The 25,329-nt window shown below is 38.9% G+C and overlaps 2 protein-coding genes and 5 non-coding genes across 7 annotated transcripts in view; 6 read left to right on the plus strand and 1 right to left on the minus strand.

Moving 5' to 3' along the window:
* RpL37a (ribosomal protein L37a) overlaps window positions 1-25,329 on the plus strand; it is a 211,097-nt gene that overhangs the window by 104,712 nt on the left and 81,056 nt on the right. The window lies entirely within an intron of this gene.
* On the plus strand, window positions 712-783 carry TRNAA-CGC (transfer RNA alanine (anticodon CGC)). The gene has a single exon. It is a non-coding gene; the product is annotated as a tRNA-Ala (tRNA).
* TRNAA-CGC (transfer RNA alanine (anticodon CGC)) lies at window positions 1,012-1,083 on the plus strand. Its single transcript has one exon. It is a non-coding gene; the product is annotated as a tRNA-Ala (tRNA).
* On the plus strand, window positions 4,003-4,074 carry TRNAA-UGC (transfer RNA alanine (anticodon UGC)). The gene has a single exon. It is a non-coding gene; the product is annotated as a tRNA-Ala (tRNA).
* TRNAA-CGC (transfer RNA alanine (anticodon CGC)) lies at window positions 4,597-4,668 on the plus strand. Its single transcript has one exon. It is a non-coding gene; the product is annotated as a tRNA-Ala (tRNA).
* On the plus strand, window positions 5,596-5,667 carry TRNAA-CGC (transfer RNA alanine (anticodon CGC)). Its single transcript has one exon. It is a non-coding gene; the product is annotated as a tRNA-Ala (tRNA).
* LOC108005244 (metaxin-2-like) lies at window positions 7,452-8,467 on the minus strand. Its single transcript, XM_017068437.4, has one exon. The coding sequence runs from the start codon at window positions 8,378-8,380 to the stop codon at window positions 7,526-7,528; it is 855 nt and encodes a 284-aa protein (XP_016923926.2). The 5' UTR covers window positions 8,381-8,467; the 3' UTR covers window positions 7,452-7,525.

Consider the following 25,329-nt stretch of genomic DNA (forward strand, 5'->3'; position numbering starts at 1 on the left):
ATACAGATGCTGATTCGCAACTAATGTTCTTTTCGTATTTTTTTTGGTGGGGCTGCCTGCTGCACAAGCAACTCAATTAAAATGTAAGGCAACCGCAAGAGGCAGCGTAAAAAACGTATAAATATGGCGTATACGCCGCGTAAATCCATAATTGCATTTGTTTGTTATCGCCAACGCCACTTGACCGGGCGGGTTGAAGGGGTGGGGGTGGCTTGGGGGTGGTTGCCTGGGCGGTCGCAAGGTGGATCCAATAACAACAAGCCAGTGAACAAGCCCCATGAAACCCTGCTTTCGCCACGTACCGATAAACGTTTTCCCCAGCTAAATTGCCTCACAAAGAATCAAAACATTATTAATCTAATCACATTAAAATTATAAATCACGCGATTGAGTTACAAATCACAAGAGTTTTCCATTCATAGATCATTTTAATGGACAATTTTGTAAAAAGGTATGTTTATAATAGAAAAACATATATTAAAAATTCTTACATATATTTTCGGTTCATTAAATTAAGAATTTTAGAGAGAAAGGCCAATTCCCAGATTCTATAGTGATAAAGTTAGAATTAGAAAGGATGTAAAAGTTCATAAATTTCGGATTAACCACACGAACAGTTCAGAAACTTTCTGCTAATATTAATATTTTCAACATTTTCGAACTTAACAGAACTGAAATGCATCATCATTCAATTAATCAAATTTTATTAAAGGGGACGTAGCTCAGTGGTAGAGCGCTCGCTTCGCATGTGAGAGGTCCCGGGTTCAATTCCCGGTGTCTCCATAAAGGTTACGCCTTTTTTATTTCGATTTTGTAACTTCCACAATCAGTTTCAAAAACATTTCAATTTTTTTGGACTGCTCGCTTTGCGTTAGGTCTTCGTCTAAAGATGTTTCTTATCCAGTGTTGGAAATCTGCTAAGTTCGTATTTAAGGTTGCAATGTGACCATTTAACCCGGCTTTTTTGATTGTCTAGTATTTTCTAGATTATTAAACTTGTAAGTTTATTAAGGGGGCATAGCTCAGTGGTAGAGCGCTCGCTTCGCATGTGAGAGGTCCCGGGTTCAATTCCCGGTGTCTCCATAAAATATTATTTTTGTTTTGTTTGTATCACATTCACAAAATTAAATGCTGTAAAAGAGTAAATTTACAACCAAAGTAATTGTAAAATTTAAAAATTTTAATTTTCTAAAAATGTATTTATTATTTCATTTTAGAAATGAATATACCAAGCTTTTAAGTGATTTATAATTGCGGGACTTTGAAGAGGTTTCTTGGAGAAATCGCTTTTCAGCAGGACAATCCGGGCCAGGATGTTTTTATATGCATTTCGTTGCATTTCCACTTCAATTTGAACGTGCAATGTATTTTTAAGCACTCAACAGGGCGGTCCAGAGTGTGATGGGAGGGGGGGTTTTGTGGGGCGGTACTACCCCCATTACCGGCCCCCTCCCCCCCACTTTTCGGTGGCAACAATTGCCAAGTGCAGCCAGCAGTGATGATCATCAGCAGCGGCAGCAACATCATGATGATTGCCACTTGAGCGAGTTTTTCCGCTGAGTTTTCTCTGCTCGCTTTTCCTCTTTTTTTTAACCCACTGAGAGCACCCACAGTTTTCCCCGCCCCCCAGCATGTGTGGGTGGTCAATTATTTGTTGCTACTTTATAAACTGCCACCGCTTTTGTTGAATCTTTAGGAACAGTCCTACCCAAACTGCTGCATAAATTTGCGACCCAGTTCCGTTTTTTTTCTAGCCAAAAACCAAAGGTGTAACTTGAACTCTGCGGTTCGAAACGTGTCCCTGGCTGAATATGAAAATTGGTAAATCTGCAAATCGGGAAATCAGGAAATCACACCCTTAGAAAACTCCAAGAAGCGAGGCGCAAACTTTTCATATAAATTACAGGCAATAATATTTATTTAAAACTCTCTGGTGAAACGAGTTGGGGGAATTCCCACCTTTTGTTGTCCCTGGAAGAAAGCAAAGGGCACACAAGCAACTGATCCGAGCATTTTCGGTAATTTGAAAGTAATTCGTTTAAAGAAATTTACGTGATTTGCCTAACAACCGAACAAAGTCCAGGGACTTGAGTGAGTGGAGTCGGAGTGCCGGGATATTGAGTTGTTCAATGACACGCCATCTTTCCCGGGGCGGGTTAATATGTGCGCCGTTTGCGTGCCACAGAATTATTGCCTAATCACTGCTCAGGGTCCTTTTTCTGGCCGGGATGAGCAGAGATTGGATGGCCAAGGAGATGGAGATGGAGATAAGGATGGACTTGGACCACCACTAGGCCAGGCTGCTGAGACATCGGCGAAAGCGGCGAAAGTAGCCGCAAGTAAAAGTTTCTTCCCTCAGCCAATTTGGAGCCAAAAGAAAATTTGTAGGCTATAGAAAGTTTTGCCCCTTAACCCCCCGCTTCTGACCAAGCTTCGGCGAGGAACTTCTCCATATATAAGTGCTGGACACGGCGAGAAAATCGAATGGGAAATGGTATTTATAAAGCTATTTTAAAATATTTTATTAAATATTTTTAAGATGATATGGTGTCTGTAACTGTTTTGTGGATAGTGTGACCAATCAATGGATAGTGTGACCAAGGTAAATCGATTTAAAGAGTTCAGTGGTTGATGAATGCAAAATGAAGCTGCCATTTAGATTTAAAACCAAATTATTACTTCATTATATCTTTAATATCATCAATAATATCTTTTTAGTAAATACTCAAATTTGTATAAATGAGTTTAAAGGTAGAATCTAATATAAATTATTTAGATTTAAGTATTTACTTAAAAGATATTAAGGATGTTTGATTTTATAGAATTTTAATTAAGAGCCATTTATAAGGAAGAGTAGTTGTTGTAAGGGTTTTTAGATACAGAAGATTTCTTTTAGCCTTAAGGAATTTTATCGAGAAGCTCTCTATATAAAACTGGCTCTACAGACCCCTAGACCAATAGTTCATAATAGCAAACTGAATAGTCATCCTATTCTGGCGGTGCATATCTGTGTGTATATATCTTAATGTATACCTACAGTGTTTTTGTCCCGTTTAGTCTATCTGTTGTTTAGTGGCCCTGCGGCAGTCGAACGGGGGGCGTGGGCGTGGCCTAGGGCGTTTTGGGCGTCTGGGCGTGGCATGTGAAAAAGTTTTCGCCGAACGCCCGTCTACCAAAATAAACAGCCAACAATGGCAAGTGGCAGCGGTTAAGCTGACAGAATGCTGCTGAATGCGGGATGGTACAGGGATCTGCAGGATAAGGCGCTGAAAACTCGGGGCCAGCGGCAGGCAGTCGTCGGAAAAGTCGGAAAACTCGTGGAAAGTCGGGATAGTCGCTCAGTCGCTCAGTGGTAAGAGCACAGAATGAAAACAAATTGTGTTTTATATACTTTCCATTAGGGTTACTCGGGCGAGGTCGTTCCTTCGGCGACGATGATGATGATGGGGACTCCTTGGCCGGATGATGGATAATCAGGCGACTCAGCTCCGAATAAAGTGATAAAGCACAGCGTGACGAAGAAGTTCAGGTCGGATGACTCGTGGCCCCCAGCACTGTGGTCATTTTAGCCCCAAAAACGATTGTCTACCAGATTTCATTGAGTTACTCGTCTACAAATTGCCTGAGTTCCATCCAGCGAACGAGCCAAGTGATAAACATCGAGTGAGTGATGTCCGGTGATTAGGACGAAATCACCAAGAACTTATGATTAGGGTGTCTTTAGATTACTATGTTTATATTTAGTAAAAGAATGTAATGCCAGAATGAGTGGTCTTAAGAATTGTTGGTAGTACGAGTTAAGCCCTAAAAGATCCTTTAAAATGGTACAATAACCAAAACAATATAGTTGAAAGTGATATTTTAAAAACGAATTAAACACAAAGGTACTGTTTCAAATAAAACCGCGAAACCCAAAGTCTTTATACGGAAGAGTCCTTATATTCTTGAAGATATTTTTAATGATTAATTAGAAGGAAACTGATTAATGAAGAGGTGTCAGGTGGGGACGTAGCTCAGTGGTAGAGCGCTCGCTTTGCATGTGAGAGGCCCCGGGTTCAATCCCCGGCGTCTCCATAACCATTAACAGTTTTTTAATATTTTATATTATTGTTTTTAGTGCCAGCTTTGTCTGCGAGTGGGGAGAGCTTGCTTATGGTTTTCGAAAACCAAATTCCATTTTTATTCTATTTTTATTTAATTATTTTATTTTTTTGCAGTTGAAATTTATGTTTTTCAGCTTTCAAAACCACTAGTTGGAAATGGGTGAGCGCGATAACTCAAAAAGTTAATAAGCCGGCATAAAAAATAGAATTGCTGGTTGTCCGCCGCATCACAAACAGTGCACAACAGCGGTCGGCATACACACTTCGATAAGTTATCCAGTGCAACTCAATTGATTACATGTCGATTGATAATTTAAAGTATCGTTCGAACGTTTAAAAAAAGTCATGAAAAAAGGTTTAAGCTCTTGAAGATCTTTCGTCCCTGTGGAAAGGAAGAAAAAGCGTTTTTGCTGATATTTTTGTTTTTCGTAGTATTTTGTGAAAATTTGAACTTAAGTAAACTTAAACTGTCAATTATTTGAAATGTTTTCAAGGGGACGTAGCTCAGTGGCAGAGCGCTCGCTTCGCATGTGAGAGGTCTCGGGTTCAATTCCCGGTGTCTCCAAATCCTTTTTTATTATTTTGAGAGCTCCGGAGAGTTTTGAAGATCTTTTGTTCGTTAGAAAGATCGTTTATGTTGTATTCATAAAATCTTGAACTTAATTAAACAAATGTCAAACATGCTTTCAAGTATCGTGGTAGAGCGCCCGATTCAATAGTGAAACAGCTGAAATCCTGATTTTAGGCAAAAAAAATCAGCGTTTTGGCTGGCATATTGCAAAAAAGGGTCACAATGAGGATTGTCATACCTCGCTGAGCTCGTTGTTTAATTTCCAATCCATTGGTTTTCAAACCTAGAAATGTTTAATTTTTCACAGTTTTTACAAAAAAACATGATGCCAACCCTATAAGAACTGCGAAAATTGATCCAAAAATAAATTTTCTTTAGCTTAGGAAGCAAGTTACTCAAAACAGTCGGTCTCTTAGGTGTACGCCTTGATTTGGCCAAACTACGATCGAAAAAACGGTGAAGAAAAATGGTATTTTTGACTAAAATCAGAATCTCGCATTTTTGACAAAATCGGAGTACCATTTTATTGCCATTAAAAGTCAGTTTTTTGGCTGCTATGAAGTAAATAAACGTCAGATCGAGGAATGTCATACCTCGTTGAGCTCGTTGTTTAATTTCCAATCTATTGGCGTTCAAACCTAGAAATTTTTAATTTTTTGCATTTTTCACCAAAAAACATGATGCCGACCCCATAAAAAAAGAAAAAATTGGTCCAAAAATAAATTTTTTTTAAACTGATTTGGTTCGTTAGCTTGGTAGCAAGCTACTCAAAACAGTCGGTCTTTTAGCTGTACGCCTTGATTTGGCCAAACTACGATTAAAAAACCTCATAAAAAAACAATATTTTTGGCCAAATTTGATTTTCTGGAATTTCAAAACAACCTTTATAGAACTTGAAGAAAATTATGCGAAATATTTCAAGGGAACGTAGCTCAGTGGTAGAGCGCTCGCTTCGCATGTGAGAGGTCCCGGGTTCAATTCCCGGTGTTTCCAGTGTTGGAAGATACATTTTTTGTTTGCCTTGTATATTTGGCGTAATTATAATTTATAATATATATTTAAAAATACAACTTTTTGCCCAGAAAATTGTGTAATGAAGTCTTGAGTGCCCCTGATTTGTGTACGACCCTATATACATAGATGGCTAGCCAAAATTGAAATATTAAGCCAAACAAATCAGGCTGGCATTCGACACGCGCAACGTTTATCAGTTTTGCTTTTTATTATTTTTTTGGCAACGGAGTGTGCAGCGCGCACACATACACGCACCAAACCGGAAGTCGGGGCGGAAGCGGAAACAGACGAAAGGGCTGAAAATGGCCGGCGGCAACGATGATGATGATGCCGTCTGATGTTGCTCATTCCGATGGCTGGAGGAAAACGAGTTGGAAAAACGACGAGGACGAGATGGTGGAGGAGTGAAAGGAGCTCACGCGCTCATTGACGTTGAGCAACGCTTATTGGCGTACTTAATCCTTTTGGCAAATTCCAATAAATTACCAGGACCGGAGACAGACGGCGGCATCAAGGCCAACGGCGTGGCATTGGCCAAAACATTATCCTCTGGGAGTCGTAGAAAAGGCAAAGCACAAAAAAGAAGCACAACGGAAAAAATCATCAATAGGCCATGATGAGTTTCTGATTGCAAAGCAGCAAAAAAAAGGGGCGGCAGTTGGAGGAAATGGAAAAGTACGTGGGAAACTGGGAAACTGGGCTGACAGCGGACTCCATCGATGTCGATGATGGTTCCCTGATTGTCCGAACGATGCGGCCATGTCACACGGGTTAGCCGGGAGTTTGGGAGTCCCGAAGTCCGGGGGTTCCATAGTCCCTTCTCCAGGAGACTTGGTATTGAGATTGGTGACTTTGGGCCAGTCATAAAATCGAACTGACATTTTATGTTTGCCCGGGTGCCTACCTTGAAGTCAAGGGCGAACTTAAATTGAATGCCAGCCCGCGCCGAATATACTGCCTTCTACACTCGGAAATATATTTACAAAAACTTTCCAGTGCAACTTTTAAGCAAAACGATTTTTAAAATTAAAAAAGTAAAATTAAATAAAATTCAAAATATTTTTGATTAAACAGTCATTGAATTTCCAAATCAAATTACTTTGTAAGTAATTGTATTATGTTTGAACATACAAAAAATGAAAAGTCAAATTTGCTTAGAAATGCTGTCATTAAAAAATTCAAAATATAACATAAATGTAAATTTTTTACATCTTGATTTATGTCTCATCTTTTTAAAATAGTTATGTATTTTATATGTAGAATGGTATTCATGAAAGGTAGTTCTTGAGTTTTGAGGTGAATATTTATTTCCTTAGATATCCTTTCGCAAGACAAAATTGCTACAATTTTTTTTTAAAAGAAGCTTTCATAATTTACATTGTTCTGTAGAATGTAGAAATATTATTGAGACAAAATGGTAGAAGCTGTAGCATCTCAGGCCTTATGCTTAAATGTGGCTATACAATAAGTCAGTTACTTTGTTGCTTAAGTAAAATAAATATGAACATTTAATAAAAATATAAGTTAATTATTTAATAGTGCAATTTTGGAGAAACACTATATTTTTCCTAGATTTTCTCGCAGTGTTGGCCCTGTCTGTTGCTGTATTTTATGGGATTGTGCGCTGGCTTATCTCTGGCTCCACTGGCTCCGCTACTCCCTCCGCTCGTCCGCCGTTTTTATTGTAAATGCTTTGCATATTTTTGATTGGCTTCCCGACCCCTGGCCAAATAAAAAAACAATAAGAATCCCTTGTTCCTGCCTTCCTTTAATTTTATTTGCCCCACTCCAGCTACTCCAGCTGCTCCAGTTACTCCAGTTACTCCAGCTACACTGGCTACTCCAGCACCTCCACCTCCGGCTCGTTGCCCAGAATTTTGCCCCCAAACACGCTCCGATCGATGCGCCAACAATGGGCCAATAGAGGTGGATAGTTGATCAGCACCCTGGCCAGCGCCATGTTGGGCAACTTGGTGGTCATGATGGTTGCCACATGGCCGAAGACCAGGGAGTCCAGCGCACAGGGCCGCGATCCACAGAAATAGGACTCCTCCAGCTGGTTCTGCTCCATCTGGTCGACCAGTTGGTCGGCACAGACGCCCAACTCGTGGAGCACCTGGTCGTTGTCCAGATCATCCCACTGGTAGACCTTCAGTATGCGCATCGCCTCCTTCTGCTTGGCCCACCGACGGAGCATACTCAAGGGCCACGGACGAGCAGCCCCACTGCGCGGTGCCGTGTACCACTGATAGTTGACCGCATCCACGAAGCTCATGTGAATCTCGGTCAGAGTGAAGACGTTCTCCACATAGTTCACCAGACTGCGAACATTATCGCGCTGATCCTCGGACATCCAGCTGCCCAGGGCGTGGCCCGCCTGCATGGTCTCCACCTGGGCCACAATGGGCTCGAATTCAGCAAAGGTCTTGACCGGGCCCAAACGGAGGAGCGGCAGGTGGGTCAGCCGGCCACCCGGCGACATGAACTCCGCATTGTCGCTGATCTTCTCCACAATCGGCAGGCCACACATACGCAGGTAGGTCTTCACCGCCAGGCAGCTGGAACGCTCCGGAAGCAGCAGTTGACTCTCTTCCGGTGGCTGGTATAGTTGGGCATCCGCCGGCCACGCCTCCTCCGCCTTGCCCTCCGGCGACTGCGACAGGGCAGCGGTCAAGTTTTGCTCCAAGCTCATGGTTAAAGTGCCGGAAATTTTGACTACTTGCTTTTGGGGAAAGTCAATTCTGTTCAATGGGATAGCTGACACTTATGGCAGTGGTGACTCTTTTAATATATTTTATTTTAAGATGTATTGAAATATGTATTTTGAAATATTTTTCATAACTTGAAAATTTATGCAAGCAACGTTTATCCATTAAAATATTTTAAATGAAAGCGTATATCGAAATTAAAAGGAGGTTTTTTTAACATTTCTTATATCTTCTTAGTTGCATCTTATTATTTATCAGAAAATATTTTTTTAAATTGGTAATACAAATTAAGTTTTGAAAAAAAGTTTTATCAAAACATAAGATTCATGACGTATTTCTTGGGAGTTGAACCTGTGTCCCCAAGAGTCAGGAACGAGCATCTTACCAACTGGACCATGAAGTTTTCCAAATTGTAAATAGAAAATAAGGCGTACCCTAAAGTATGCAACAATATGCTTTAAGATAGAAAGCAAGAAGGATTTCGAAAAGTAAAGATTTTTTTTTCGCAGCATACTTTTAGATACATATTATATCCTCTTTACAGGAAAATTTACATTTAAAACTCATTTTGTAAAGCATACTTTTTGGTCAAAATAAATATGTTAGTCTATGTTATTTATTTGGAATTTTAATTTCGATAGATAAAATCTTTGCAGCTCTGGCCATGTTATCGGAAAATTAACTAAACAGAACTCTGTTACACGGTAATCGATTTTTAAATAGTGTCAAACTGTTAAATCATTTCTGTCGGGATTCTGGTACAATGGATTTTTTCTCGTGAGCATGTTTATGAATTGCAAGTTAAGTCCAATCGGATTCTTGAGCATTCATTGAAGTAATTTTTGGTGTTAAAAAGTGTAATCTGACAACATACCGTCAAAAATTTATTTTTAGAAAATCGATTACCTATATATCTCATTCTTATTTTTAAAAAGGCATTATTGAACATTGGCTTCTAGAAAATTAATGAATTTTTTTGCTTTTTCACACAGATTGTATGTCCAAAATATGTCATGTCGCATTAGTGAATCGAATTGTCAAACATGTTATTCCACAAATTCCGCTTTCCCCTTGAAATAAATTATTATTCCAGACTAAATTATTCAAGATGAAAGAATATCAGTTTCGCCAAACAACATCAGACCATAAATAGAGACAACTAAATTGAAGTGAAAATCATCAAACAAGAAAGAGGAAACTGAGTATGCATTTTCCCGGTTGATTAATTTATAATTTTGTCATTTTAGCCAATAATGAATAGCTAAGTGCCTCATCTGCACCGTGGTCTTTGCATTTCTGCAAAATACCCATAAAGTTTGTTTACATTCTCACTCATTGTTTCTTGTTTTCGGGAAGAAGCAAATTGATAGGCAAAGCCAAATAGCTGGCATTTAAGCATTTAATTGGACTGCAATTAAAGGAATTGAAGTTGGGAATGTGCAATTAGCAACGAAGAAATGTGTAAGCAAATAAACTATATTTGCAATTAGGGAAATAACTTGAGTTCAAACAGCCAGAGGACATTGTGCGTACATTGGACATGAAGAGCTGTCCGGCTGCCATTTCGTCGTTGACAGGATTTACTTTTCCACAAAAAAAAATCAGTTTCGCTTTGATGATGGAAATGTTTTGTGAATTTTCTGCTCGAATGGACAGTTGGGCAATTAATCATTGGTCGCCGTACATACTTTCCCCACCCAACGGGCACTCAGCGTTGGCCTAAAAGGTTGGGCCCCCTTCTCTTTTGGCCCGAAGTGGAGTACCGCCCGCTGGTTTTGGCCGACAGCCTCGCGGGCTGGAACTGAGAATGATAAATCACTCGGCCGGCGCATTATGCACAGTTTTGTGGCTCCTCCGATCCAGGACTTGAGTGTCTCATTTCCGGAAATAAGCCAAAAGTTCTTGGCGCTCTTGGAACGCTTCATGGATCATCAGGTACGAGGAGATGACAGACTCTCCATGATTGCTAATTGAATGGCCTTGGCGATGTGCTTCTGCACTGGGAAAAATATGTTGGGACCATAGATTAATTTATTAAATTATATACGCTGTACTATATGTTCTAGAAATCACTACACATATCTAAAAATATTTTATGTATATATAATTAAAATCACAAAGTTAAAAAGCTGTGAAAATATTATCAATAATGGTTTTTTAGTCATTATTTTTTAAGGGGTGTACAGAAATCACTAAGATTTTGACATAATTTATTGAGATGTACTAAAGTATGCAACATTTTTTTTGTATCTGGATGGATCTCCCGGAAGTCGACACTCATTTTTCAACTGCATACTTTCCGGCACCTTTCCGAGTAAATTCTGTGGTAGCCCCCATATCTTAAAATTTATGATATTTTAATTTCAGTTTTCATTCCCAGCTATATAAAAAGTGAAATATATTGCTAAAATTTCGTTTTCACCAAGCAAATTTCGTAATATATCTTATTTTAAAAATATTTTCTTAATGTACATAAGCAATGCCATTTGTGCGTGGGTTCCTACTTTGCCAAATAAGCAACTCGGCTTGCGTTGACAGCTGTGAAAATGCGATGTGCGATTGACGGATGGATTATCCCACTTCGCCAGTCGCCTTGACCTTATTAGTATTCCCGCGGCGTTCTAGCCCCGAGACTAATTTAACGCCAAATTACGATTTTTGGATGAGAGTTTTTGATTTACTAGCCACGTTCTGGGGAAATGAAAGAGTAAATACGGGCGACAAGGCGTTGTCGTTGATTGATTTGGTCGAGGGCTTCTGGGAATTCCATTCCTCGTCCTTCCCCTTTTTGTCCTTTGATAAAGTCCCCGAAACACTGGCAAATTAATTAAGCCACACAGCAGCCACTTCGGAATCGAACGAGTGATATCCCAGTGTCAGTTGAGAGGGGGGGGGATACTCAGGACTCCCTATTCAGGACGCAGAACTCAGCTCTCGGCCAGAGGATGTTGGCCTGGTTGAGACATCGTTTCGGCAACAAAAGCCAACAAAAGGCAACAATTCTTACCCACTAATAAAGAATAATATGACTGCCATAAAACTCAATTTATTACCAAAATGTCGACAAGCAGCGGACTCTGTGCGTATGTGTGCCACTGTGTCTTATTCGCTTTCTGCTTTCTCCTTTCTCTGTGTGTGTGTGAGAGAGTTACGAGCCACGGAGAAAGGAGGTGAAAGGAGAACGAATGACGTACGGAAGTGGCAAACAGCAAAAGTTTATGCTGCCATTTTTGTTTGGCAATTTTCTATTTCTATTTCAATTCCAAGGCGTCGTTTTATTTGCATTTGGTGTGAGAAATGTGTGCGCGACTTGCGACCCTAACTTGGCCTTTTACTTTATCAGTGATACCCTGTAAAGTGCCGAAAGTTGAGCACTTGGACTTGAATTATGCATGGAGGAAATGTAGAAGTTGGGGAAGTTCGCATCTGAAGTTTTAGTTAAAAATGTATAGTACCTTTCAAACTGGGTGTTAAAAGAAATGTGGTATTCAAAAAGTATGCAACACAAATTTTTCAGGAATAAGTACACACTACCAACACCCTACCCTGCTTATAAAAAAAATATATCATTTATTCTTGATCTGCCAAATATGTTTGTTTAGGATTATCAATATACATTTTGTTGTAAATACGAAAATACATAAATCTTAATTTATGAAAACATGCAATTTATGTTTATAAGACTTACGATTTATGGTTTGAATTAGATAATATTAACTGGGAGACATTGGGGATATAGCTATAATATGGGTATGGTCGTTTTGATGTAGAATGAATAAATAAGAAAAGTTATGTGTCGCCTATTTAAAATAAATAAATAAATATATTATAGGTATATATTCATATATACCAAAAAAAAAAATTCTTTACGAGGTAAAAAAACTAGTGACGATCGCACCTTGAGCACCCAAAAGTTCTGATATCAACTTTTGTGACGAAAAAGTATTATACGATCTACTAAATAAATGACCCTTCTAAATTGTTCACTAAATGTACTGCCATCCACAGTGATATATGTATTATATATATTTTAATATAATACTATATAGGTAAATATAGGGTACATTGGGTTTGATTCTCCGACCCTATAGGTATCTTTAGTCTTGGCTTTTACCGTAATTCTTTCACACGACTTATATATATTTTAATATAATACTATATAGGTAAATATAGGGTACATTGGGTTCGATTCTTCGACCCTATAGGTATCGTTAGTCTTGGCTTTTACCGTAATTCTATCACACGACTCCCTGGCTCCTTCCTTTGTCTTCTTATTCTCCTGCATTCGTTTCATTTTCATCTTTGTTGTGCAATTTTATTTGCTATTTTGGTTTTGTGCTGCTCCATTCCACGTTGCTGCTTGTCTTTATTATTATTTTGTTTCTACAGTTGGCGATTTGTTGCTTTTTGTGTTGGCCGTTGGTCGTTTGGTACTGCCATTGTTGGATATTGCTGGATATTGTTGGATATTGTTGGCCAGCTGTTGGGCGCACTTCACCGGCCGCTTTGTGGCCACAATTCGGCGGAGTCCTTGGGAAACTGGGAGGGGGACAGGGGACCTGGGTTGGATCCTCGCTCTGGATGCCGCTAAATAACCGTTTGGCTGAGCTAATCCACGGCCACATTGTCCATTGTCTGGGACAGATAAGCGGGCATTGGACACTTGGACATTTGGACACTTGGACATAAGCAGATGGCAGCAGCAGGAGTTGGACAAAAGAAGGACTCATATCCAAGGCCAGGATATAAAACCAACCGCTGATTGCCTGGCACTCCAAAGCACAAATACAGGATGTTTTAAAGGTAGGAAATTTAAAAATTAAATAATTAGTGTGTTGAATATATACAGATAATATAATAATATATTTACTAAATATTTTAGCCATGAGCCACACGGCGGATACGTAATACGAAGGATAAAATTTGGTCCATGTGATCTATGGCATACATTACTCAACTTATTGGGTGGGCAAGAAAGTCATGTCGTTTTTTTTAGTAATCGTTTTTAATCTAATTTATTTACGACTAATCGAGCACCAGGGTCACACTTTTTAGTATCGTTTTAAAGCTTATTGTCTTAGGTACTATCGACGAAAATTTGGTAATTATTCGATAACATTTGTGGAAGCTATAGCAAATTAAACATGGAGGACCAAAGTGAGCATTTTCGGCATATTTTGCTTTTTTACTTCCGAAAAGGAAAAAAAGCGGTCGAAGCTCGCGAAAAATTGTGCGAAGTGTATGGTAAAGATGCCATGAGTGATCGCCAATGTCAGCGCTGGTTTGCCAAATTCAGGCTTGGAGATTTTGGAGTTAAAGACGCCCCACGTTCTGGTCGACCATCGGCCGTTTTTGACGAACAAATTCAGGCTTTGCTGGATGAAAACCGGCGCTATTCAACGCGGGAGATGTCAGAGAAGCTCAGTGTGTCGCATACAACGGTTGAAAACCATTTGAAGAAACTTGGCTACGTAAGCAAGCTCGATGTTTGGGTTCCGCATAACTTAAAGGAAATTCACCTAACTAAGCGTATCAACATCTGCTATTCTCTGCTGCAACGGATTAAAAACGATCCTTTTTTGAAGCGGATCATTACTGGCGACGAAAAGTGGGATGTTTACAATAATGTCCAACGAAAAAGATCATGGAGCAAGAAAGATGAGCCAGCCCAAGCCACATCAAAGGCCGATATCCATCAGAGGAAAGTTATGCTGTCTGTTTGGTGGAATTGGAAGGGTGTAGTGCACTTTGAGCTGCTGGGACGGAATGAAACCATCAATTCAGATGTGTACTGTCGCCAGCTATCCAATTTGGCGGAAAAAATTAAAGAAAAGGAGCCGGCACTAGCTAATCGCAAGGGTATAGTCTTTCACCATGACAACGCTAGGCCCCACACATCTTTGGTCACTCGGCAAAAATTAACGGAGCTGAATTGGGAAGTGCTACCACATCCACCTTATAGTCCGGACTTAGCACCTTCAGATTACCATTTGTTTCGCTCTCTTCAAAACTCTTTGAATGGTAAAAACTTTGATTCAGATGAGGCTGTCGAAAACCACTTGTCTCGATTCTTTGCTGGAAAAGACCAAAAGTTCTTCGAGCGCGGAATTATGCAGCTGCCCGAGAGATGGTCATTAGTGGTCGAACAAAACGGCCAATACATAATTGATTAATTATAAGTCCTGATATAAATAAATCATCTTTGAAAATATTGAAAAAAAACGACATGACTTTCTTGCCAACCCAATATAACCACAGGTACAGGCTGTTTTAAGGATGGGAAATTTAAAAAAATAATAATTACTAAGCAGAATAATTTAAAACATATATTTACTAAATAATTTTGCCAGAGCCACACTGCGGATACGTAATACGAATGTTTCAATGTGGTCCATATGATCCATGGCACACACTACCTAACTTATATCCACATTTACAGGCTGTCTTAAAGATGAGAAATTTAATAAAATAAATAATTACTTACAGGATAATTTAAAATATATAATACACACTGCGTATACGTTATAAGCAGGATGTAAGCCCTGTTCAAAACGGCGTATCAGCAATATACTTGCAAGCACTGCTCGAAATTAATCATACGCCATGTGGTCCATGGCATGCATTACTTAATCTATTACCCCAGATGAAAGCTGCTTATCCACCGATTTCTTTTTCGAGTCCTCCAGCCAAATGCCAATTTGCAATGCCTGGAATATTTGCGGTTCTGCTGATGGAACCATTACGTCCCGGCTACCCATTAAGTAGGATGGAAAATGAAATGGAAAACCTTTTATGTAACATTAAATTTGACTGCGTGCCGGGTGACAGAGTGGATGGGCAAATGGGGAAAGGGTCCTGTGACTGCTCCACTGCTCCAGTGTGTTTCTGTGAACCGGTGCCCCTGTGTCCTGTGTCCTGGCTGGCGGGCTTGTCAAAGTTGTCGCAACATTGTGGCGCTGTCAGTGTCATTGTCGCTGCAAATTATGGCGGCCTGAATGCGTAAATGATGCTTAATTAACATTTACCCGGGCTCCAGCCGGGCGAAAGCCGAGGAATGTCGTCTACGGAGTGGTGTGGTGCGGTGCGGTGCCCAGGAATTGCAAGTTATGCGCGTTTCCAAGCCAAAAATAAGCAACTGAAACGGGGCCAAGTGGTGGAGTGGAAAACGGGGTGCTGGCAGTGGAAAGACGCTGGAAAAGTGGGCCAAAAAGGTGAAGCAAAAGCGTTAATAAACCCACAAACGGAAGCGAATAAAGGACACGTAATTGGTCAGATGTCTTAGGCATGAAGTTGCAAACTTAAAAATGGCATTTACAAATTTTAAGCAAAATATTTTTCACAGATACATACATTGGGGTTTCAATTTAAAGAAATCTAATTCCATAAAAATATTGTTGTCGCCTAAAAGTATGCAACGATAAATTTTGAACCATTAAGACCCAAGGCGACATTTTAATTTTCAAAGCATACTTTTAGACACCTCCTTAGGCGGTTTCAAAGCTTAGAGCTTTCTGTGACACTTTTAAATGATAGTGTAATAGTAATACCTAGGGGTGTGCAATGATATATTTTTAAACACATTCCTTAATCGACATATTATTTTTTTTACAGTATACTTTCAGACACCTACCTTAGCGATTTAAAAACTTCAAAGCTCTGAAGTGGCAACCCTAAAAATAATAATAAGGACACATTTTAAAGTTTCTCTTCCAGTGTATGGCTGCAAATGCAGCGTGAATAATAAGTTTTCGACATGTTCGGGTTAATCGGAACTAATTGCAGTGCCGGCACAAACCACTTTCGCCTGACCCTAATTAAACCATAAGTCAGATAAAGCCAGCTCGCAGCCCTGGCACGCACTCATGAAAATCACTTAGCCGAATTAGCCGGGAAAAACGAGATGTTGGCCAGGCCAAAAGGGAAACGGCAGACGAGATGAGACGAGCCGAGTCGAGATGAGATGAGACATTGCATCAACGTCAACATAGTGATCTATGTGGCCTGGTCGACCCGGAAAGAGAAGGGGTAAGGATACGGCCGGGGATATAGGGATATACAGAGCCAGCCGTAGGCGGGAAAGGACACGCTTTTAATACAATTAGAGCGCTTAAGTTAAGTGCTCCCCGACTACGCAGATGGCCAGATGCTGCCCCTGCATCCTTTCCTCCGATCTTGGGGCCAATGGCACTTTAAGTTAATGGCGTAAGCACAAACGACAGGGGCGCCGACACAGGGGCGCTGGGACATGGGCGCTGTCGAAACAACAAAGGATTGAACTTTGTTAGGGACAAGCGATAAATGAAATGAACTACAGGTGGACAAGGACCTGGGGGTTGGGTTTCGTTTCGGTTTACTCGGGATTGGGTCAGGACGGCTCGGGTTGGTCCAGGTTAAGTTGGGTGCCAATGAGAGCACGAACGAGGCAATAAATAAGAAATAACACGGGCACGGAGAGGAATGGGACACCTTTCAGATTCTGAACAAGTTGTATGGGTCATACAATTACCTTTAAAATGGATCTAGTGGATTTAATATATGACTACCTATTAATGTATTAAATATTTAGTTTTATAAAATATAAATCATATGTTTTTTATATATTTCTGTTTTTTACGTATTCCCAAGAATCAAATTTAGTATTTGGGGTACATTATATATATACATATATATAAAATAAATAAATAATATATATAATATTCAAAAATACATTTTTTTAAACAATTATAACACTTTAAAATTTATATTTTTGCTTAAAAACTAGTAATTGATAGAATATTTAAAGAGAACATAAGATCATTTCAATTAATGATTATTAAAGAAAAAATTCTAGTCAAAATATATCATCCAATATTTAAAACTCACTGATGAATTCACTGATGAATTTTAAATATTTAAATATAATTGCGAATGAAAAATAGTTTCTTATACATTTTTAAAGAGCTCACTAAATTCTTTGTGATTAACAATAAAATTTAAAAATGTAGGTCTCAATATTTATTTTGAAGGATCTCTGAATAAATATAGCATTGATTTTTATGGAAAAACGAAACCCTCCTCAACCACATTTTCCAGGGTATCATTTTGACGCGCCGTCTTTGGCACTTTGCACTTGCACTTACACTTACTCCCTGATTAGGATTGTGGCATTGACTAACGGTGACCCACGAACACCACTTGGCCACCACCAACCACCCACCACCCACTATCCACAATCCACAGCCCACCACCCACCATTTGGCATCATCATTGTCGTCGTCTGCTCCTGGCATAGTGTTAATTGAAAATTAATGGCCCGATGGCAAAAAACTAAACATGAAAATTTCGCTGACTCGCCACTCGGTTCGCGCCATAGCCGCCAGGTGGCGCGCGCAGGAAAAGCGGAAAAGCGTGGGGAAAACGGCTGGCTATGAGTCGCCGGCCTGAAGTGCTAAGCAAATTAACATTTCCATAATTAAATGCGGATGACGTGGGCAAAGGGTGCTAAACGGAGTTCCATGCATACATACATACATATTTGTATATATTAAGGTATACAAGGGTGGGAGAAAAGTATCTTCAGGCCGTTTTTAATTGTGATTAATTGCGAATTTCTGTGCCCTCGCCGCCACCTGTGCTTTTCCATACTTTCTCCCTTTTTTTTTTTACAGCCACCTTGTGTATATATAGAATTTTCCCACTGTGTGGAGGCGCGAAAGTTGCGTGGGCATTGGGCGTGGCACACTGAACAGATGCCCACAATAACAATGGCGACAAGGGCTTAACACTTTGACCGTATCCCGATTTTCCACCCCCGGACACAAGTGAAGGTTAAATTAAAATAAGTAGGTAAGTCCAGAAATAAAATGTAAAATGAGGGTAAAACCGGACATGGGCCTGGGAAAAAAATGGTGCGAAGGAAATTAAGGAGGCTGTCAGGGTAATGAACAGGGTACAGGATACACAGGGTGAAAGTCTGGAAAAAACAATTAGCAAGATTCTTTATCATCTTTGAGGTTCAGATAGTTATTAAGATATATGAAGATCTGGTATGCTACAATCCCCGCATAAATAACATTTATTTGAGTACTCATTATAAATGCTAATGATAATATTTAATAAAATATATTATTTTAAAAATTAATGTTAAGATACTTTGAAGCTTAATAAATATTAAATTATTTAATAACAACTAACACACCATTAAATATATATCTGAAGACCAACTCACGCTCAACCCTCTGTTAACTTCTAGTTGTACCTATAAGATAGCACTAGATAATAAATATAATAATAATAATTAAATTATTAAAAACCAGCTGTATTGCTAAAAAAGCTAATAATACAAATTAACCTGATATCAATTCTATATAATTTATCTAGGCAATTTAAAAAAGCTTAAGGGTTTCCAGGGGGCATTGAAAAGCCATTCAAAAGTCCTCAAAGCCATTTATACAAATGGAAAATCTGAAATAATTGACAGTAAGGGGAAATACGCCCTGCCATTAGCAGTCTGGCCGCCAAAAAGTCAAAGTCAGTTGGCTCGTAAAGCCAGGGCTAACACATACACACACCCACACAACCACAGCTGTCTTGGCCACAGTTTTCCCAGCGTATATGAGCCTTTGTTTGTGTGGGGGCCCACTTAACACAATGTTTGTCTTGGCAATTACACGCGCCTCCTTCAGCGCTGTCCGAAATTTGTTGCCGAGCTAAATTTGATTGTCAAAGGAAAAGGGGGGTTGGGAAAATTGGGGGGTGGGGGGTGCTGGGAAAATTCCGGAGGTGGAGGTGGTGATTTTTCTCGTAGGGCGGGTTCGACTTGAAGCACACGAATAATTCCATTACTTAACATTTGAGTCGCAAATAAGGCACGCAACTTCGGTCGGAAAAGCCGGAAAAACCGGGGGCAAGTTTTATGTGCCACCGCGTGAGTGTGTGTTTGTGCGTGTGTATTTGGCTATAAATGTCTCCTGTGACCAGTGGCAACAATGGAAAAGCTGCTGCTTAAGTGATACAAAATGCAAATACTTTGGATACGTTGATGATGGAGGAGCATTTGTTTTGTGGCTGCACAGGGAAAAATAACGAAGTGTTGGTTTGGCAATATAAGGAAATGTACAAATTAAAGAAATAAATAATAGTAATTAATAATAAGGAAATACATTTTTTATTGTCAGGTCTATCAATTATTTTTGCAATATAAAATATGTAGGGGAATTTTAACAGACCATTGATCAGTTCATATATGTATCTTTATAAACATATATAGGTAGGTATGTATTTAGATATATTCCAAACTGAATTACATTTAATATAACCGATTATATTGAATCGTATCTTTTCAATTTGAATAGACCATTGAACAGTTCATATCTTTATACTTATGAACATATATAGGTATTATATAAATATATTAGAAGCTGAATTACATTTAATATTATCCATAATGTTGGATTATATCATTTTATTTCTGCTCTTCAAAATATTTAGTCTTAGGAACATTTTAATTGACCAATGATCAGTTCATATCTGTATCGCTACAAAAAATATATAGGTATTAAATAGATATATTTAAAACTGAATTACACTTAATGTAATCTATTATAATAGATCATAACCTTCTATTTTGCTCTTAAAATCATTTAATCTTAGAAACATTTTAATTGACCATCAATCAGTTCATAATCATAATCAAATAAGTAGGTGTTATGAAGATATTTAATCCAAACTGAAGTACATTTTATATAATCTATTATATATCATTTTATTTTTGTTCTACAAAATTTGTAGTCTTAGGAACATTTTTAATAGACCATTGATCAGTTCATATCTGTATCGTTATGAACATGGAAATATAGGTATTTTATATTTAAGTTCCAAACTGAAATACATTTAATATACTATATTTAATGGGGATACTTGAGCACCTGAAAATATTTTTCCTGTAGTTTTTCCTAAGCGCTGGTGTAATTTTCATGAAGTCGCTCTAGAAGAGCCCCCAAACTATCATACATTTTCTCCTGTGTGGATGGCATAGTGGGTTTTTCTTCCCTATTTCCCTCTTTTTTGTTGGCAGGAAGGCAGCAAAGTCACTTGACGAGCTTCCGGCTTAAGGTTATTTGCACACAACTCCTCTTTTGCCCCGCCATGTGCTCTTGTTGTGCCAGTGCCTGTGATATCCACTCGTCGATTGTTGTGCCACGTCCCCCCCCGAAAATTCCCAGGCCCTCGGGGGCTAGCCAGCCCCCTGGAAAAACCCCCCACCCCACGCCCCTGGCTGGCCGTAAAAGTGGCGTCCATGTGACAAATATATGGCGGCATCTTGTCGCAGCTTAAGACGAAATGTAAACACAAACAGGGCAGACGAAAATTCCCTGTCAGTTGAGAGTTTCCCCCCGCCTCGTCTCGCTTTTCCCCCCAAAAATGTTAAATTATGCGTGGCCCCGCCCACTTTTCCTGGGCCGCCCCCCCTGTCTGTTATTGTCTCGTCTCGCTCACTATTTTCTTCTTGGCTTTTCAGCGCTCGTCGTCGGTTTGGCAGTCAGTTTGTCAGCTCGTAAAAACAAAATAACGAACAACAAGAGCAAACACAGCTGGAGAATGGAAAATGGAAAATCAAAAACTCATCTGCATGCCGCTGGATCGTTTAAATCAACTCGAACATTTTCCCCAGCTGCCCGGTCACGTCCTGCCATCGAGAGGTTAGTGCCGCTTAAAGAGGAAAATAATAAAAGAAAAAACACTGGATTGGTTGTACAGCACTATAGGGGGGATGGATTGGGGCTTCATGTCATATGGCCCCGCTGTTTTGTTATTTTCGACCATAAAGCGAACGAGGTGACGAATGATCGTGACCATAATAAATTGCCAAAAACGATTCCATTCTTTTCAATTCGATGGCCAGCTGAATATAGTGGTGCTCGAACTCTGATTTGTTGCCGCTTTTTTGGTCCGTGCCTCGACTTTCTCGGCTCACAGTGGCAAATCACAGCCCCAACATCGATTTATTCGACGCCAGAACGCTTTAATGGCATTCATAAATATGTATTTTTTATCAGCCTCAAAATAAATTACACTTTGTTTATGCTTAGCCGGGGAAAATTTAGGGAACATCAAAACATTGAATTTTAAACTGGAAGCTCGAGGCTAAAAAATATTCATATAATCTATTTTGTAATAAATAAATTTTAATAGATACATTTTTGGAGTTTTAATGGGATAAAAAAATGGGATTTTAATTATACGTTTTATAGATAACTTCATTATATTTTGTTATTAAATATTAGATAGCAATAGAAATATTATAAAAGAACAAGGTGATTAATTTTACTTTAAATATCATAAATATATGTATACAACAACATTAGAAAGTATTATAAAAGAACAAGATGATTATTAAACATGTGAGATAATTTAAAATTGAAAAACTTTAACCGTATATGATTTAATATTAAGTTTAGGATTTATTTTTCATTATTTTGGTAATTATTTTAAGTAACTTGTACATTTTTTATATTTTATTCATTGAATGAAGGGCTTTAATTTTATGATTGTACTAAAAATGCTAAAGAGAATGAAAATGTCTTAGTTTCTGTACCTGTTTTCGGGGTTCTTAAATATTTCTTATAATTATTATATAAATTTCAATTATTTCTTAGCTGAAAGGGAAACACAGCCAAAGAAATATGACATATTTTTCGCCCACAGTGGCTAAGATCGAATTTTTTTGGCTTTTGCATTGAATCCGGTGTCCCATCGATGCCCGCATCCTTTTCTGTTCTGCGGGAAGTCCCAGTGCTTTGTATCCTTTGGTCCTGCCTTGCACCTCCTTTGTGCTTCGGGTTTTATATTTCTTTTGTGGGTTTTTCGCTTTTCGTTTTTCGATTTTCCCCCTGCGTTTTCCGATGAGTCTCCCCCAGCCGTGAGCTCACACACTTGGCAAGTAGACATTATATCTGAGGGCTGTCCATGGCAACCCATTAATGCCCCCCACCCTATAGGGTGGTATACCCCCCCATATATGGTATACCCCACCATATATGGTACACCTAGGCCAGCGGCGCTTTTGACGCCTCATTCAGGGGGGAGGCCTCTGTCTGTGGAACGTCAATTCAATACGTTTAAAAGTTCATTTGCTGTTTAGCTTGGTCATTATGTGCCTAGACCCATAACCATCTTCTGCTGATACACTGCCACCCAGTTAGGCACCCCCCCACCCACACAGCCACCCATCGCCACCCATTACCACCCCCTGTCCAGCTTTGAGTTGGGTGAAGTAAAGGGACTGGACTTTGGGTTCCTAGGGTTCCGAGTTCTCGGGATGGGGGCGGCCATTAAATGGGCACTCAATGTGTTTGTCTAACTTGCCATTTGCGATGATAATAATGTTGTATGGCCGTTACATTGATGTTACGGCCGGACAGAAGGACTACGGCCTTTGTTGTTCCGGCCTATTGTTGTTGCTGTTGTTGCTGTTGCTGCCCTGCTGTCCAAGTATTTCCAAATCGTTTGGCTCGACGTTTTGATTTCGTTATCAGTTTTTATGTTTATAAGTATCGGACACATGCACGCTCTGCCGATAAATACCCTTCTTATTGGGTATCATTAAATCGAAAACTAGTCGATTATATGGGAAAACATATGTTATGTTAGTAACTTTATGTAGTTTGTCTATAAAGGTTTGTTCATTAACTTATGTTTATTTTATTATTAGTTATAATTTTATTTTATTAAATTGATTTTTGTGTTTATAAATATCGGACATTGATAAATATCGATAGATAACCATTTTATTTGATAAGTTGCTTACAATTCGATTAATGGGAAAACATATGTTACTTTGTAACTCTATGTCGTTTTTCTATAAAATAAATATAAATAAATATGTTTTAACACAAATACATTTTAATTTTTTTAAATTGGTTCTTGTGTTTATAAGTATCGGACATCGATTGGTTTTTATGTATAAAGTATCGGACATCGATAAATGTCGATAAAAAAGCCTTCTTATTGGAGTAATACTAATTTAAAAAGTGGATAACTAGTCAGATCTATAAGAAAACATATGTTACTTTGAAGGTACTTTGTATCTTTATGAACTTTCTCCATAAAATGTTTGTTTATTAACTAATGTATGTTTTAATATTAGTGATAATTTAATTAGTTGTTAATTGGATCCTATATTTTGGTTAAATATTAACAATTACATCGGTTAAGGAAAGGTTTCCATTCATATTATAGGCTACAACGCAAGGGTATTTAATGGTTCCTATATTAGAGATTATATGTTTTACCGATTTTGTTGTTTTGAACCTGGTGCTTCTGTTGCTGGCTTTTATTTTTGCGTTGTTTGGTCAATTGGAAAACATTTCGATGCAGACTTTTGGTCGCCGTCTCGTTGGCCAAACCGCCGGCGCCACCGAAAACAAAAGGAGGTGGTGCAAAGGGGGTGGCTTTTCGGGGGGTGGCTTTTCGGGGGGTGGTGGGTGCAGGGGGGGGCTGTTGCCGTTGCCCGGCATAATGGCGTCGTTATTATTTTGGCATTAAAAAGAATTAATACGCTTCAATAGTTCTCGTTGTCGTCGCCAGGAGTCTCGAGACGCCTCTCAACGTGAATAGATCGTTAGGCAGCATGCCAGCCATTCACCCCGAAGAACCCACTCCAAAGAACCTATCCCCCTGAATTTTCCACCCCCCCTCCACCACGCCCCTTTTGCCAACCTACTAGACTTTTCCTTTATCGAGGCTTTGCTAGTTTTCCATTCTCCTTTCAGCTTTGCACTCTGCTTTGTCACGCATTGGAGAGCAATTTTTGGCTCTCGAAGCATGCAAATGGATGTGGAAAAGGGACAGAAAGAGAAGGAGGGGGGTTGGGAAATCGAGAGAAAAGCGTTGGGTGGTGGGAGGGAAAAGCCGGGAAATTGTTAGTGAAGGGTGTGGCAACGGGGGCGGGGCAGATGATACACGCATCGAGCGGAATGGACGACGTTTCATAGGCAACCGTGCATGAGTTTCCCTTTTACACATTTTCCCTATTTTCCTTATTTTCCACATTTTTTTCTCATTTACCCCCGACTGGCCACATTCTTCCTTGGCTAAATACATTGCTTAATGTTTTCATTTTCCTTTTGACCATCCAGAGGTTTTGGCTTTTCTTTTGTGCGTCCTAGAAATCTTTGGGTCATAGCCATCAATAGTGTTATTTAATATTCTCCTTTCTCTACTTATTGTGTTCATGCAAGAAAATCATTGATTTCAAGAGTTTCTGCAATTTAAATGCCCATACAAATAGTAAAAATATTGTTATTCTACTTTGAAAGAGTCATTTTATGAGGGGTTAGTAAGGAAGTTGATAAATTTATGCAAAATGTATTAAACTACAGTTTATAAAGTTAAAGTTATGCCAGACAAAACATTTTTTAAATTTATTTTCGCATTCATAGAACTCATTATCTAACAATGAAAAATAAATGACAAATAAATCCATATATCAACTTACATAACCACATTGATTTGACTTAATAATTGGTACCTGCTTAAATTATTGTTACCTCGTCAGCTATAAATTAAAATCGGATTTATAATATAACATGTACATAAAATGTAATATAAATGCATTAATGCGGAAAAATGGACTTAGTAAAATTTATGAGGTTTATGCCTGATTATTGTGCACTGGTGTCAAACTTAAATACAAAACAAGTGAACTTAAATAAAGACACAACAAATTGATAATTAAATATGCAAATTATATATGGAAAAAAAAAACAAATTAACCCCATTCAACATTTTTCAAAGCGCTTTCCGCTTTCCGTGGGTCAAAGAGCAATGGGCCCACTAAAAACTCATCAATAAAACATCAATACAACGTGTGTGATTACACGTTGGCAAACGCATAAGCCCATTCTGTCAAGCCATTTACGAGTTTAAAAGCGGACAACTGTCAATAATTGCA

This window comes from Drosophila suzukii, chromosome X, assembly GCF_043229965.1.
Source record: "Drosophila suzukii chromosome X, CBGP_Dsuzu_IsoJpt1.0, whole genome shotgun sequence".
Classification (NCBI taxonomy): domain Eukaryota; kingdom Metazoa; phylum Arthropoda; class Insecta; order Diptera; family Drosophilidae; genus Drosophila; species Drosophila suzukii.